This window comes from Dama dama, chromosome 22 (assembly GCF_033118175.1).
Source record: "Dama dama isolate Ldn47 chromosome 22, ASM3311817v1, whole genome shotgun sequence".
Classification (NCBI taxonomy): Eukaryota; Metazoa; Chordata; class Mammalia; order Artiodactyla; family Cervidae; genus Dama; species Dama dama.
In genome coordinates, this window is record NC_083702.1 from 9,912,646 (window position 1) to 9,928,586 (window position 15,941).

Genomic DNA, 15,941 nt, shown 5'->3' on the forward strand with positions numbered 1-15,941 from the left:
TTCCCCCAGCTTTATTGAGATATAATTGACATATGACATTGTGGAAGTCTAAGGTGGACAGTGTGAAGATTTGATGCATGTATATGTTGTGACATTTTTACCACAAGCAGATTAGTTAACATATCCTTCACCTCACATAATTCCCAGTCCTTTTAACACATGCAGCATTGAGAGCAGGCATTCAGATCCAGGCCCTGCCACTGTGAAGCTAAGTCTTTGACCACTACACCACCTCACCTCCCATTCTGACTCTGTCCTTTCTGGTCTTTCTTCCTATTCCTTTTTTGGTCCAAGGATGTGCCTCCTTCCCCAGTTGACCCCCAGTAATAAGCCTCCTGTCTGCTTACTTTGTCCAGTGGAGACCGGAGCTTAGTATAAGGGCTCGAATTTTTTTAAGTAATCTTTGGGCTTTTCCTTCCTAAATCAAAGAACTGAAGGAGATAGTGGAATTTCTGTACTGTCTGAGAATTCAGACTCCCAAGAAATCAAGACTCTGAAACACATGGTTTCCTTAAAAGAAAGGTATCAGTCCCCTAAGCATCACCATTCGACATTTCAGGCAAAGCCATTTCTGGCAAAGCCATTTCTGGTATTGAACAAAGTATAATAATATGTTGAACGAAGCTTTATTAAGTGTCTGTTTATCGTGTGCCAGGTCCAAAACTAACCCCGGAGGTGCAGAGATGAATCAGACCCAGCCCCTGCCTTCAAGGAGTTCCAATAAGAGCAAAAGAGATAGACAGGAAAAACAGTGACAGTGCCTTCACACCTACATAGCACGTGGCAGGTTCACACGTCTGTGGTGTAATCTGATCCTCACACTGTCAGGAGGGCAGGGTTGGCCTCACATCTCCATTCTCCAAATGAAGAAACCAGTCTCATGGAGAGGAAGTGGCTCATGCCAGGCTCCAAGGCCAGCATGGGGTTGGGCTCATGCTGGAAGCCCAGTCCCCCCAGGACCAGTAGGGGTATCTCAGGGGCCTCACTCTTCTGTTTCCTGCCTCCCTTCCTCTTCTGCAGCAGTTTTCATGATCACTGTTAACTCCTTCTTAGGTATATATCCTTGCCCACACAGCTATAACAGCTGGGACTACTCAAAACTGGATCCAGAGAGGTTCCGGAGAGAAGAATTAATGTTGCAGAGAAGACTGAAGGGTAAGGTACCAGCTAGGGACTCCCATCCCCAGTGCCCGCTGCCACATCCAGCTCCCACCTAGTCCAGGCCGTTGCTGTGCTGCGCCAAGTCACTTCAGTTGTGTCCAGCTCTGTGCGACCCCATGGGCTGTAGCCCTCCAAGCTTCTCTGTCCATGGGATTCTCCAGGCAAGAATACTGGAGTGGGTTGCCATTTCCTTCTCCAAGGGATTTTCCTGACCCAGGGATCGAACCGTTGTCTCTTATGTCTAACCTGCCTTGGCAGGCAGGTTCTTTACCACTAGTGCCACCTGGGAAGCCCCTAGTCTCGGCAGGGAGGGACCTTGATATTGAAATCCTCCGACCTGGTTCTCTCTCAAGGCTCGCTCTCACGTACCCTCAACTAGCCTCAGCAGACATCGTGGACACCCAGGAATTTCAAAGTAAAAAGAAAAAAAAAAATCTAACCTGGAAATTGTCTTCACATTTAATGACATTACAGTGAATATTAAATGTAACCCCTTAAGAATTTGATAGGTTGTTACTCTTTTAAGTGTTTAGTTCAAGATTTATTCATTTCAAATTTGCAAGCTTCTGAGTTTTTGTCTTTTAAAGCCAATGGTTTTTTTTTTTTTCCTTGTGAGTTGAGTGCTTGCCCTGTTTACCCTCTGCAGACATTATTTCCTTTAATTGGCTCATCAGCCCTTTGAAGTAGTTAGTATTCACACCCTTTCACAGGATCAAACATATGAGGTAATTTGCCCGAGGTCACTCAGCAGGTAGAATGACAGAGAGGCCCTGGGTTGCCTGATGCCAGTCCTCTTGCTGTTGTTGTAGCCTCCAGGGCTTCCCTGATGGTTCAGGAAGAATCTACCTGCAATGAGGGAGACCAGGATTCAATCCCTGGTTGGGGGGAAGATCCCTGGAGAAGGGAATGGCTACCCACTCCAGTATTCTTGCCTGGAGAATCCCATGGCCAGAGGAGCCTGGCGGGCTACAGTCCATGAAGTCACAGGAGTCGGACCTGACTGAGTGACCCTCTCACTTTCATAGCCTCCAGGCAGGGGGCTGTCTCAGAGCTCCTGCTCTGGTGTCACTCTCAAGACAAGACGGAACTGACGAACTACTTTTTTCCCTCTTCCCTAGGAAGAGGCATGTCTTTCCTCACTGCTAGGAAGTGCTCCGTGTGGAAGGCCACTCAGAACAGGAGGACCTGCTGTCATCACGTAAGTGTGAGGCCCACACCCAGACCCTTAGAGCCCCCTAAGCTTCAGTGACTTCCTGCTGGTTGCACATCTATGCACTCCTTGCCCCATCACCTCAGGGAGGGGCCTTGGATCTGGGTCCTCAGGTCTGCAGGGATGAGTGGGGACGCTAAAAGGCAGCTGGAAGTGCCGGGATTGGGAGGAGAAAGGAAAGGAAGTCATCTTCCACTGTAGGCTGCAGCACATGTATCTTTATATCTTCTCCTCCCTGGTGAGCCTCATCTCATCCTATAGCCTGGACATCCTCCCGACACCTCCTTGCCCCTTTCCTCCTGGTTCCTCTTCCCTCCTATGTAGTGCCGGGCACCACCACCTCTCTGCCTTCCACTTCCAACACCCTGGTTTGAGCTCCCTTCACTACTGCAGGAGGCTCCCGTCTGCCTCAGGCTCTAATACCCCTGCAAGTTTTTCAAAACACAAATCTAATTACATTATCCTGTCCTCACCGACCCTAAACACCATCCTCCCTTCTCAGCCTTCCAGGCCTCAGAAGGGGCAGGCGTTCAATCCCTGGAACTAAGATACTGCATGCCTGCCACAGGGCCTAACCAGAAAAATAGAAAAAAAAAAAAAGCAGCAGCAGCAGCAGTCAATAGGAAGGCCCTCGCCTGCCTGCCTGCCCCGAGGCCACCTGCCCCCGTCTCTACCCTTGCAGTCTGCTGTCTAGGAGGAAGGGCCCTCGCCCTTGTGCTTGGACCTCAGCCCACAGCTTCCACTCCTGCACTTGGCACCGTCTTTTTTGCAGCATCGTTCCCCCCTCAGCCCCACCCCGACCCCCCTCACCGTGGTCTGTTGGTTCGCTCCCATCGTTGAACAGTCCTCTGGCATCTCTTGCCTTTACAGAGAAAACCCACTTTGTCTCTGCACCCCTGTTTCTTGCTGCTTGTCCCACAGAATTTCTTGAAAGACTGGTCTGCTTCCGCATCTCTTCCTCAGCCACCCCATGGTTCCTGCCCCCTGTGCTCCTCTGCACCTGCTCTGGCCAACTTGGTCTGGCCCCCAGTCTGTTCCCTCTCCTGGTCTGTTTCATATGGCTGGTTGCTCTCATCTCCTTGAAATCCTTTTTTTTTTCTTTTAGCTTCGCTTCTTTGTTATCAGACTTTTTGAGTATCTTCCTCTCCGGCTGGCTGCCCTTCCTCTTGTTTTTCTTGCTAGCTCCCCATCTCATCAGTCAGCTCTGTCCTGGCCCCTTCCGCCTCTATCTAGATATCCTTTCCGGGTGATTTCGTCTGGTCTGGTGGCTTTCTTTTCTTTTTTTTTTTTTTTAATGCATTTATTTATTTTAATTGGACGATAATTACTTTACTATATTGTGATGGTTTTTGCCATACATCAATATGAAGCGGCCATAGGCATTCATGTGTCCCCTCCATCCTGAACACCCTCTTCCCTCCCCACCCTTCCTTCAGGCTGTCACAGAGCACCGGCTTTGGGTGCCCTGCGTCATATATCAAACTCCCACTGGCAATCTATTTTACATATGGTGATGTATATGTTTCAATGCTATCTATTCTCTCAAATCATCCCACCCACCCTCTTCTTCTCCCACTGAGTCCAAAAGTCTGTTCTTTATGTCTGAAAAATATGGAATGCTTCATGAATTTGCATGTCATCCTTGCACAGGGCCCATGCTAAGCTTCTCTGTATTGTTCCAGCTTTAGTGTATATGCTGCCGAAGCGAGCACGGTCTGCTGGCTTCCCGTATGCCAGTAACGCCCAAATCTCCCTCCGTACCCTGGCCACGCTCAGGACTCATCTGGTCTGTCCATCTGCCCTGTTAGCCTTCCCAGGAGGCCCTCAGCTTAGCAAAGCAGGGGCCTGGAGAGAGGAGCCCTGACTCCCAGCCCGCGTGACACTCCTCTCCTGGCCCGTGGCCGTAGCCTCTTCCAGAGCGCTGTTCTTTCACTCTCAGCCCCAGCTGCTCTCCACACAGTGACCAGAGTGACCTTTTTCAGACACACGTTGGCTGAGGTTGTTCCTGGCTTAAATAGCACCAGCTTCTCCAGTGCCCCCAGTCCACTGAACCCAGCCTGAATTGCTCTGCAGAATTCAGCCACCTCCACCTCTCTCTCCTGCCTCCTCACTTCCATTCCCCCGCTGCACTTCCTTCTGCCTCTGGGACACTCCAGGCCTGTGTCCAGTTGGGTCACCAGCCGTCACCTTTACCTGGAATGTGCTTCCCTCAGGGTTCCTGAGGGAAAGGGCTGACTCCTTCTTGCCCTTCAGATTCCAATTTTCTTTCATTACCTTAGCGGTGTCCCTGGCCCCCCAATCACTCTCTGTTATCATATTGCCTATGATTCCCCATACGGTACATATCATGCTCTGCTATTCTTTCTCTTTTTTTCTTGTCTTCATGGCATGTGGGATCCCTAGTTCCTCAATAGGGATCAAACCTCACCTCCTGCATTGGAAATGCAGAGTCTTACCCACTGGACTGCCAGGGAAGCCCCCTGCTATTCTTCCTGCAGGATTTATATGTTGTTCAGTATCTGTCTCCCCGCATTAGAATATAAACTCTATGAGAACAGGACCTCTTTTCCTTTGTCCCTCTTCTATCTCAAGCTCCTGGAATAGACAGCACAAAGAAGATACTCAACAATTATCTCTTGACTTCACAGAGGAGGTCGTCTATGTAAACTCAACTCTCTGCTTAGCATATAATGTGTTTAGTCACTCAGCTATGTCTGACTCTTTGCGACCCCATGGACTGTAGCCTGCCAGGCTCCTCTGTCCATGGGGATTCTCCAGGCAAGAATACTGGGGTGGGTTGCCATGCTCTCCTCAATCCCAATCTCCTCCTCAATCCCAACTCAGGGATTGAACCCAGGTCTCACTGCTCTATAAATGTCAGGAGGCTTCCCAGGTGGCTCAGTGGTAAAGAATCTGCCTGCCGATGTGGGAGACACAGGAGACAGGTTCAATCCCTGAGTTGGGAAGATCCCCTGGAGTAGGAAATGACAACCCACTCCAGTATTCTTGCCTGGAAATTTCCATAGACAGAGGAGCCTGGCAGGCTACAGTCCATGGGGTCACAAAGAGTCACAAGGAGTACAACTGAGCATGCACGCATGGTATAAATGTCAGCCTCCAGAAGCAGGACAGCACAGGCACTGTAGAGGGACAGCTGTCACTCCCAGACTGAGAACAAAATATTATTCAGTGTTTTTGCACTGCCTGTCACAACTGTGTCAAGCAAATGTATTTTCTTTGAACTGGAATACATAAAATCTTCCGACAGTTATTTCAGAAACCCAGCTAAGAGAGTCCATTTTCTGCCTCAGAAATAGAAATAATCAAAAGCTTTCCAACCTTAAAAGCAGCTGAAGTTTCACTGGGCAAACCAGAATGGAGGGAGTCATCGAATTCCATGGTGGGGACAGAGCTTCTCTCTTGTTTTTAGCAGACACGCTTTCCCATCTGCTCGGGGAGATAGTTGGCTGTGTTCAAAATGTGCTTTTCAGTGGCAGCAATCTGTCTGGGAGTCCACAGTTGAACGGCCGAGCAGCAGGTTTTAAGTCTTACCCTGTGGTCTGCCCTACGCCAGCTTCATGTTGCGAATTTGCAGAGTGGGAATGAGAAAGCATCCAACTATGTATCTGGCTTCCCCTGTGAGGCTCGGGTATAAATAAGGGCTCTTGTTCACTTAATAAATATGGGAGAATAGTCAAATAAGACCTTTATAAGGAGGAGTCATCATCATAGTTCTTATTTGCAAACAGTGGAAGCTAATCCAGCTGCTTTAAACAGGAAGAGTATAATAAAGAGTATTAGTGTACGCGGTTCCCCAGGATGGGCCAGGGCATTAGTTTCAGAGGCCGTGCCACCAAGAATGACGGGCACCGACCGATAGTAGTACGGACTAATGCTCCAAGCTCCACTCTTGTTTCCTTTAAAAGCCAGTTGCTCCCATTACAGTCTCTCCAGAAGCCAGCGTCTCCTTGGTTCCTCACTTCCTCATGTTGCCCATTTCCACCTTAAAGTCTCAGGCAGGTGCATTGCATCTGAGGACGAGAGCCTAGGTAAGATGTCTGCGCTCAGCCACAGAAGAAGCTGGGAGAGCAGCTGAAGTCTTTCACTCACCTTGGGCCCTGGGTCTCATGTACATGGAGGAAAAAAAATGAAAGTGTTAGTGACTCAGTCGTGTCCAGTTAACCCTTTGCGACCCCATGGACTGTAGCCCGCCAGGCTTCTCTGTCCATGGAATTCTCTGGCATGAATACTGGAGTGGGTTGCCATTCCCTTCTCTGGGAGATCATTCCAACCCAGGGATCAAACCCAGGTCTCCCACATTGCAGGCAGATTCTTTACCATCTGAGCCACCATGGAGTTCATTGAGAATGTGTGACAAATAACACCTCCAGGATGTGCCATTTGAGTTGAAAACCAAAGGATGAGGAGTCAGCCATTAGAAAAGTGAATGAAAGAACCTTCCAGGAAATGGGAACAGCATGTGCCAAGGCCCTGAAACAAAAGGTGGAGGGTGATATATTCAGGGAACAGAGAGACATATACTAGGCTTGGTTCAGAAGAGCTAAGTTTTCGTCTAAGTAAAGCCACCTATCAGGTAGATAGCTTTATCAGTTCTAGAGCAAATCTGAGCCTTTGTGTTCTTGTTTGTGAAATGGGCATCATGGCTGGTGTTTTTTTAATTAATTAATTTTATCTTTGGCTGCACTGGGTTTTTGTTGCTCACAGGCTTCTCTAATTGCTGCGAACTGGGACTCCTCTTGTTTTGGAGCACAGGCTCCGGGCTCAAGTGCTTCAGTAGTTGTGGCTCCCAGGCTCTGGAGGACAGGTTTAATAGCTATGGCGCACGGGTGTAGTTGCTCTGCAGCATGTGGGTTCTTCCTGGACCAGGGATCGAGTCCGTGTCCCTTGCATTGGCAGGCAGATTCTTAACCACTGGACCACCAGGGAAGCCCATGATTGGTACTAATTCTTAAAGATTCAATCCAGGGAGAGGTGCTGTCCCATAAACTGTTGTCTAGCCATGTCCTGTCAGAATGTTTTCTCATTTTAACCAGAATTTCCTCAAGTTCCAGAGCAGAGGTACATAAGGGTCATTTAACAATAATGACCCAAATTCCTGAAGCTCATTCCTGTACCTGCTGATACCAGATCTGCCAAGCCCATGTCCCTCGCAAACATTTCTGGGCATCCCCAGATTGTCACAGTGGCTCAGAAGCTGGTCTCCCTCTATCACAGCTAAGCCTTCAGTGTGCAGAATCTGAGTGGCAGGGTGACAGGGTGGAATGGTCCCATCTCCACTGTGCTGCGGTGGGAAGGGGGTCCCAGGAGAGTCTTAATTTACACCCCCATCCCAACAACAGGGCCTCACATGCTCAGAGAGGAAGTTGCTGATCACAACACATGAGAGTGGGTGGGAAAATAATTTGGAGAGTCCACCATGTGCAAATTTTCTTTGTGTGTGTCCTATCCTAGCGTTGACAGCATCCCTGCATGGTAGGTCGTTATTATTTTTATCTGACAAAAGGAGAAATAGACTGAAACTGGTGAAAACTTGCCCCAGGCCACAGGACTAACTTCAGCTGACATAGAAAGCTGTCATTCTGAGCTCTTTCTGCATCATCCTACTGCCTCTCCAACAAATGCGAAGGTCTAATGACTTCAACCAAGTCCATCTCCTTGTGACTATTCTCCGCTCCACGACAGAGCTCTCTGAAGTCTGTAATCAATGAGTGTGATGCTTCACTGAGCTCTGGGAGTGTCTCTTCTCTAACAACTCCGAGTAACCACTTCAACGCTGTGAAAATCAGCCGCTGTTAGACAACCAGCTGCATGGTGGATGTGAGGTCCTTTCAGCTTTCTTCTTCCCATTCAAATACCATATTTATGTAAAAGCAAAGTGATGATTGTTGAGGCTGGAGGGTTGCTTGTCTGCCACTCGGTGGGCCATCTGTTTAAGACTGCCAAACTCCTACTCATCTTTAAAGACAGAACGAAAGTGTCTTCTCTCCTTGGAAGCCCTCCAGCTCTGCCCCAAACAGAATCAAGTATTCCCACTGGGGCTTCCTAGAATACTCTGCTGGTACTGCTTGTGACAGATTATCAGCTGTTTCCCAATATTTGTTGTTTCCTCCTCCTGTAGAAAAGAGAGAGACTTCCTGGGTGGTCCAGTGGCTAAAACTCTGCATTCCCAATGCAGGGGAGCCGGGTTTCGATCCCTGGTCAGGAAACTAGATCCCACATGCAGGAACTAAAGATCCCGCATGCCGCAACTAAGAACAGGTGCAGTCAAATACGTAACACACATAACATAATTTTTTAAAAAGAGAGAGAACCTATAAAGAAAAGGTTACATTTCCTTGCCTTCCTTCCATCCGTGTGTAGCCATGTGGCTAAGATCCAGTTAATGAGATAGAAACAGATGTGCCATGTGGCAGTTTCTGGGAGTCTTCCTAGAAAAAAAGGAAGATTCCTTCATCTCTTTGTCCTTTTCTCTATTCTGCTGCTTGGAATGTGAATGTGATGACTGGAGCTCTAGTTGCCACCTTGGACCCTAAGAACGAAGGTCCTATCTTAGGAAAAGTGGAACAGAGCTGGAAGAAGTCAGAATCCCTAAGATTTATCACAGGAGAAATAATGTATAAACCCTGAATTGCCTACCTGCAGATTGTTATATGGGAGAGACATTGCTACCTAGTTTGAACCACTATTAATTTCAAGCCTCTGTCACTCATGTGCAAACCTAATTCTGAGTTATATTACCTCTGTAAAAAATATGTGGTACTTTCCAATCACCTTAGCATAATTGTGATTTCCTATTATTGTCCCCGCTAGACTTGTAGCTCCTCTCAGCAGGGACTAGGTTTCTGGTTTGGCTCAGTGCAAGACACATGAGTAGTTGCTCAATGAAATGTCTTCTGAAGGAGGTGTGGTGAGTGATTTCATAAACAACCATGCAATGTCTGCAGAGCACTTCAGCCATGAGCAACAACTGCGCTTTGCATTCACTAGCTGACTTAATCCCCTTAAGAACCCCGTGAGGAAACCAAGGCAATCAAGACGTTCATTGACTTGCCCAAGATCACAGGCCATTGTGACAGGGCAGAGACTAGAACCCCAGTCTGCCTCAGGCCCCAGCTCACGTGTTTTCTTCATCTCTTTTTCCCATTCTCCCAGGATTGAGGGCTGAGTTGTTGAGCTGTGCCTGAAAGGTCTCCCTTACGTGCTTTTGCTGAGAACAATGAAAGACACCTAAGAAGTTGCATGTATACTTTTTGTATTCCTCTCACTACCAGTTTTACTAAATTTGTTCTTCTGTGATTTTCGTGTGTTTTTTCTCTCTCTTGGAGTCTGGTGATACGAATTCAACCAATGAGAGATCCAGTTCTGCCCAGAAGAATTCAGTGTATGGCCCAAAAGGTACATTAACCACCCAAAGGGGAAATGTAGGCTTTTGATTTAGTTATTATCTCCAAAACCCTAGCTTCTTGTTTTTTTTTTTTTTTTAAACCTAATCTGCTGCCCTCATTTACACTTATGGTGTAAATGTCTTTTACACCATAATTGTCTTTTCAGTTCAGTTATCACTAATTAAATTCCACTTTTGTGATAATGAGTTCAGCACAGTGTTGATATCTGTGGGGAAGAGAGATTGACGGCACTGGAAGAAGAAACCTAAGATATGATTAGTGCTCTTCTCCTGCATCAGAAAACAGAATTTATTGAGTTAGAAACCTATTTGTGCCTGGGTGTTAATTTATTGGGTGGGTCAAAAAGTTCATTTGGGTTTTTCTATAAGATGGTGCAGAAAAACCTAAATGAACCTTTTGGCCAACCCAACACAAAGGTGACTAAGTGACTACATAGGTCAGTGCCGTTAAAAGAAACTTCGTTATTCTTAGTTCTAGAAATGGGAGGCATAGCTTGCCATGCAGGGCCATAGGAGGAAGCTCCAGTGTTGTCAGGAGGCAGAAGGGAGTAAGAGGAAGGCATAGGCCACAGCCTTTATTGGAATTTCCTTGGGAAAGGCCAGACATGACAGTGTAAACAGCATAGGATTGGCTATATTGAATAATTCTGGTGGGTTTCAGGGCATAAAGGCTGTCCCTAGTTGTCTGACACCTGGACCGGGTCGATTTAAGTCAGGAGAAATATTGGCTTGGTGTGAGAGTTAGATGCTTGCTCCTTGGAAGAAAAGCTATGACCAACCTAGACAACATGTTAAAAATCAGAGACAAAATGCAAACTAGTACAGCCACTATGGAGAACAGTGTGGAGATTTCTTAAAAAACTGGAAATAGAACTGCCATATGACCCAGCAATACCACTTCTGGGCATACACACTGAGGAAACCAGATCTGAAAGAGACACATGCACCCCAATGTTCATCGCAGCACTGTTTATAATAGCCAGGACATGGAAGCAACCTAGATGCCCATCAGCAGATGAATGGATAAGGAAGCTGTGGTACATATACACCATGGAATATTACTCAGCCATTAAAAAGAATTCATTTGAACCAGTCCTAATGAGATGGATGAAACTGGAGGCCCTTACACAGAGTGAAGTAAGCCAGAAAGATAAAGACCAATACAGTATACTAACACATATATATGGAATTTAGAAAGATGGTAATGATAACCCTATATGCAAAACAGAAAAACAGATGTACAGAACAGACTTTTGGACTCTGTGGGAGAAGGCGAGGGTGGGATGTTTCGAGAGAACAGCATGTGTATTATCTAAAGTGAAACAGATCACCAGCCCAGGTGGGATGCATGAGACAAGTGCTCGGGCCTGGTGCACTGGGAAGACCCAGAGGAATCAGGTGGAGAGGGAGGTGGGAGGGGGAATCGGGATGGGGAATACATGTAACTCCATGGCTGATCCATGTCAATGTATGACAAAACCCACTGCAATGTTGTGAAATAATTAGCCTCCAACTAAGAAAAATAAATGGAAAAAAAAAAAAAAGCAGAGACATTACTTTGCCAACAAAAGTCCATCTAGGCAAAGCTGTGGTTTTCCAGTAATCATGTATGGACATGAGAGTTGGACTTTAAAGAAAGCTGAGCATCTAAGAATTGACACTTTTGGACTGTGGTGTTGGAGGAGACTCTTGAGAGTCCTTTGGACTGCAAGGAGATTCAAGGAGATCTAAAGGAAATCAGTCCTGAATATTCATTGGAAGGATTGATGCTGAAGCTGAAACTCCAATACTTTGGCCACCTAATGTGAAGAACTGACTCATTGGAAAAGACCCTGATGCTGGGAAAGATTGAAGGCAGGAGAAGGGGACGACAGAGGATGAGATGGTTGGATGGCATCACTGACTCTATGGACATGAATTTGAGTAAGCTCTGGGAGTTGGTGATGGACAGGGAGGCCTGGCGTGCTGCAGTCCATGGGGTCACAAAGAGTCAGACATGACTGAGTGACTGAACCGAACTGAACTATGAGAGTTAGATAAAGAAGGTGGTTCAGAGTATGGCCTCTGGTTCATGGGGGAGATGTAAACAACTTTGGCCATTAGTTTGGCCCTGTAATTAATGGATGCCAAATAGACAAATATAGAACCTAAGAAAACTGTGTTAGAATATAAAGTCTTAAGTATCATTCTAGATTATTTCACACATCATCAGTATTCGAAAAGTTAAGCAATCTTTTTTCTTGATTGAGAAAGGGAGGTGCAAAGAGGTATGTAAATTATATCTCAGTAAAACCATTAAAAAAAACCCTCAAACTTGGGGACCACTCATTGAGAGGTATAGAGAGGGTTCCAAATAGAGGTAAATATTTGTAGGAGACTTTGCAAGTCCCCCAAATCTACATATATATTCAATTCATGTAGACCTATGAGTCAAAGAGGAAGAATGAAAGGAAATTAGAAAAAAATTTTTTCATTTATTTTTATTAGTTGGAGGCTAATTACTTTACAATATTGTAGTGGTTTTTGTCATACATTGACATGAATCAGCCATGGATTTACATGTATTCCCCATCCTGATCCCCCCTCCCACCTCCCTCTCCACCTGATTCCTCTGGGTCTTCCCAGTGCACCAGGCCCAAGCACTTGTCTCTTGCATCCAGCCTGGGCTGGTGATCTGTTTCACCCTAGATAATATACATGTTTCGATGCTGTTCTCTTGAAACATCCCACCCTCGCCTTCTCCCACAGAGTCCAAAAGTCTGTTCTGTACATCTGTTTTTCTGTTTTGCATATAGGGTTATCATTACCATCTTTCTAAATTCCATATATCTGTGTTAGTATACTGTATTGGTCTTTATCTTTCTGGCTTACTTCACTCTGTATAATGGGCTCCAGTTTCATCCATCTCATTAGAACTGATTCAAATGAATTCTTTTTAATGGCTGAGTAATATTCCATGGTGTATATGTACCACAGCTTCCTTATCCATTCATCTGCTGATGGGCATCTAGGTTGCTTCCATGTCCTGGCTATTATAAACAGTGCTGCGATGAACATTGGGGTGCATGTGTCTCTTTCAGATCTGGTTTCCTCAGTGTGTATGCCCAGAAGTGGTATTGCTGGGTCATATGGCAGTTCTATTTCCAGTTTTTTAAGAAATCTCCACACTGTTCTCCATAGTGGCTGTACTAGTTTGCATTCCCACCAACAGTGTAAGGGGGTTCCCTTTTCTCCACACCCTCTCCAGCATTTATTGCTTGTAGACTTTTGGATAGCAGCCATCCTGACTGGTGTGTAATGGTACCTCATTGTGGTTTTGATTTGCATTTCTCTGATAATGAGTGATGTTGAGCATCTTTTCATGTGTTTGTTAGCCATCTGTATGTCTTCTTTGGAGAAATGTCTGTTTAGTTCTTTGGCCCATTTTTTGATTGGGTCATTTATTTTTCTGGAATTGAGTTGCAGGAGTTGCTTGTACATTTTTGAGATTAATCCTTTGTCTGTTGCTTCGTTTGCTATTATTTTCTCCAAATCTGAGGGCTGTCTTTTCACCTTGCTTATAGTTTCCTTTGTTGTGCAAAAGCTTTTAAGTTTAATTAGGTCCCATTTGTTTATTTTTGTTTTTATTTCCAATATTCTGGGAGGTGGGTCATAGAGGATCCTGCTGTGATTTATGTTGGAGAGTGTTTTGCCTATGTTCTCCTCTAGGAGTTTTATAGTTTCTGGTCTTACATTTAGATCTTTAATCCATTTTGAGTTTATTTTTGTGTATGGTGTTAGAAAGTGTTCTAGTTTCATTCTTTTACAAGTGGTTGACCAGTTTTCCCAGCACCACTTGTTAAAGAGGTTGTCTTTTTTCCATTGTATATTCTTGCCTCCTTTGTCAAAGATAAGGTGTCCATAGGTTTGTGGATTTATCTCTGGGCTTTCTATTCTGTTCCATTGATCTATATTTCTGTCTTTGTGCCAGTACCATACTGTCTTGATGACTGTGGCTTTGTAGTAGAGTCTGAAGTCAGGCAGGTTGATTCCTCCAGTTCCATTCTTCTTTCTCAAGATTACTTTGGCTATTCAAGGTTTTTTTGTATTTCCATACAAATTGTGAAATTATTTTTTCTAGTTCTGTGAAAAATACCATTGGTAGCTTGATAGGGATTGCCCTGAATCTATAGATTGCTTTGGGTAGTATAGCCATTTTGACAATATTGATTCTTCCAATCCATAAACACAGTATATTTCTCCATCTGTTTGTGTCCTCTTTGATTTCTTTCATCAGTGTTGGAAATTAGAAAATTTTTGAACTGAGTAGAAATGAAACCCCTTTTTCTAATATGAAAAATGCTGTAGAGTTTCTTCTGAACACTAAGCATTCCACGACTTTTTTAGATATAGTGATTTTATTTTTTTCTGTTTGAGTTATTTGCACTTTGTAACTATTATAAATAATGCTGCTGTGAAATTCATGTGCAAGTTTTTTGTGTAGACATATATTTCATTTCTCTTGGGTATATGTATACCAAGGGTGAAATTGCTGGGTCATATGTTTAACATTTTGAGGAACTGCCATACAGCATTCCAAAGTGATCATCATACATGTTTTAAAGACTGTAAGAGGAGAAAAATACAGTATTATATTTACTATATATAACCAGACAGGTTTACAATATATATTATATATTTATTATTTATATTCTGTATTTACTATATATATTGCACTTATGCTAGATAACCAGGTATTTACAGTTTCTGTTGCTTTTCCTTCATTTATGAAGTTCCAAGTTTCCCTCTGGAATCATTTTCGTTCTTACATCCCCTCCCACCACCAAAAAAATCCTCCATTTGAAACAGGCCTGCTGGCAATTAGTTCTCTTGCTTTTCTTTCTTCCGAGAATGTCTTTATTTCACCTTCATTTTTGAAGGATATTTTTTCTGGATATAGAATTCTGGGTTGACAGTTCTTTTCTTTCTGTACTTCTCAGTGTTGTTCCACAGCCTCTGGTCTCAATGGTCTGATGAGAAATCCACAGTCATTTAAATTCTTGTTTCCTTTTCTCATCATAGCTGACAATTCTATTGATCATTTTTTGCTAATATTGTACTGACAGAGCATACCTATCATCCTCCTGTTTTGAGGAAACCCACAAAACAAGTCAGGAGGATATCAGAAGCAAGAGAACTTGAGAATATGCTTCCTAAGCAGGTGAGCACGTGATTGCAAGTTTCATAGTAGAGATGGCTTAAAAGATGCTAGGAGTTCTGGCTAGAAAAGTGGGTCTGTGAAAATGTCAGAGTAAAAACTGGGGTGTTTCTGATTGTAGACTTGGTTAATACAGTAAGGAAATCTCCTGCAGGTAATTACTGACTGACGTGGGCACAAGTTTGAGTAAGCATTTAGCCTGGATTTCTCCAGATTTAAATTATTTGCTTGAAACTCAAGAGCCTGGATGTAATGGAAAGAGAATCCTGGGCCTCTGTTTCCTACTCTATAAAACGTGGACAATAATTCATAGGTTCTGGTGTTCTTATGAGGTTTATCTGAGGTAGTGATGATAATTAACACGTAATGAACACTTACTATGTGTCAGGCATTATACTAAACCTGTGGAGAAGGAAATGGCAACTCACTCCAGTATGCTTGCTTGGAGAATCTCATGGACAGAGGAGCCTGGCAAGCTACTATCCATGGGGTCACAGGAGTTGGACACAACTTAGCAACTAAACCATCACCACCACCATACTAAACCTGTGCATACAATATATTTTATTTTACTGTCACAATCCTTTGAAACAATTATTCCTCCTATTCTTTAGTTTATTAGTGAGGAAATTGATGCTCAGAGCATGCTGAAACAAAGACCCAGCACAGCCAAATAAGTGTGCATGTGTGTGAAGTTGCTTGCGACCCTATGGACTGTAGCCCACCAGGCTCCTCTGTCCATGGAATTCCCCAGGCAAGATTACTGGAGTACTGGGTTGCCATTTCATAATGGCACATAATGGCATAACGGCACATTTCATAATGGCCCTCACCGGGAGATGCGGCTTTAGGAATTATGGGACTAAATGATCTATGAGTTCCCTTCTGACTCCAAGTTTCTGTGATCCTAGTGGGATCTTGCTAGAGAGTAGTGCTTCCCAACGGGG

The 15,941-nt window shown here is 44.6% G+C and overlaps 1 protein-coding gene and 1 non-coding gene across 2 annotated transcripts in view; one reads left to right on the forward strand and one right to left on the reverse strand.

The window, feature by feature from the left end:
- Window positions 1-15,941, forward strand: part of FAM227A (family with sequence similarity 227 member A) — a 44,441-nt gene that overhangs the window by 15,663 nt on the left and 12,837 nt on the right. Inside the window, 3 exon segments of the mRNA XM_061123927.1 lie at window positions 1,054-1,160; window positions 2,308-2,359; window positions 14,903-14,997. Of these exon segments, the coding sequence (XP_060979910.1) occupies window positions 1,054-1,160; window positions 2,308-2,359; window positions 14,903-14,997 (254 nt within the window).
- On the reverse strand, window positions 3,977-4,083 carry LOC133044070 (U6 spliceosomal RNA). Its single transcript, XR_009689822.1, has one exon. It is a non-coding gene; the product is annotated as a U6 spliceosomal RNA (small nuclear RNA).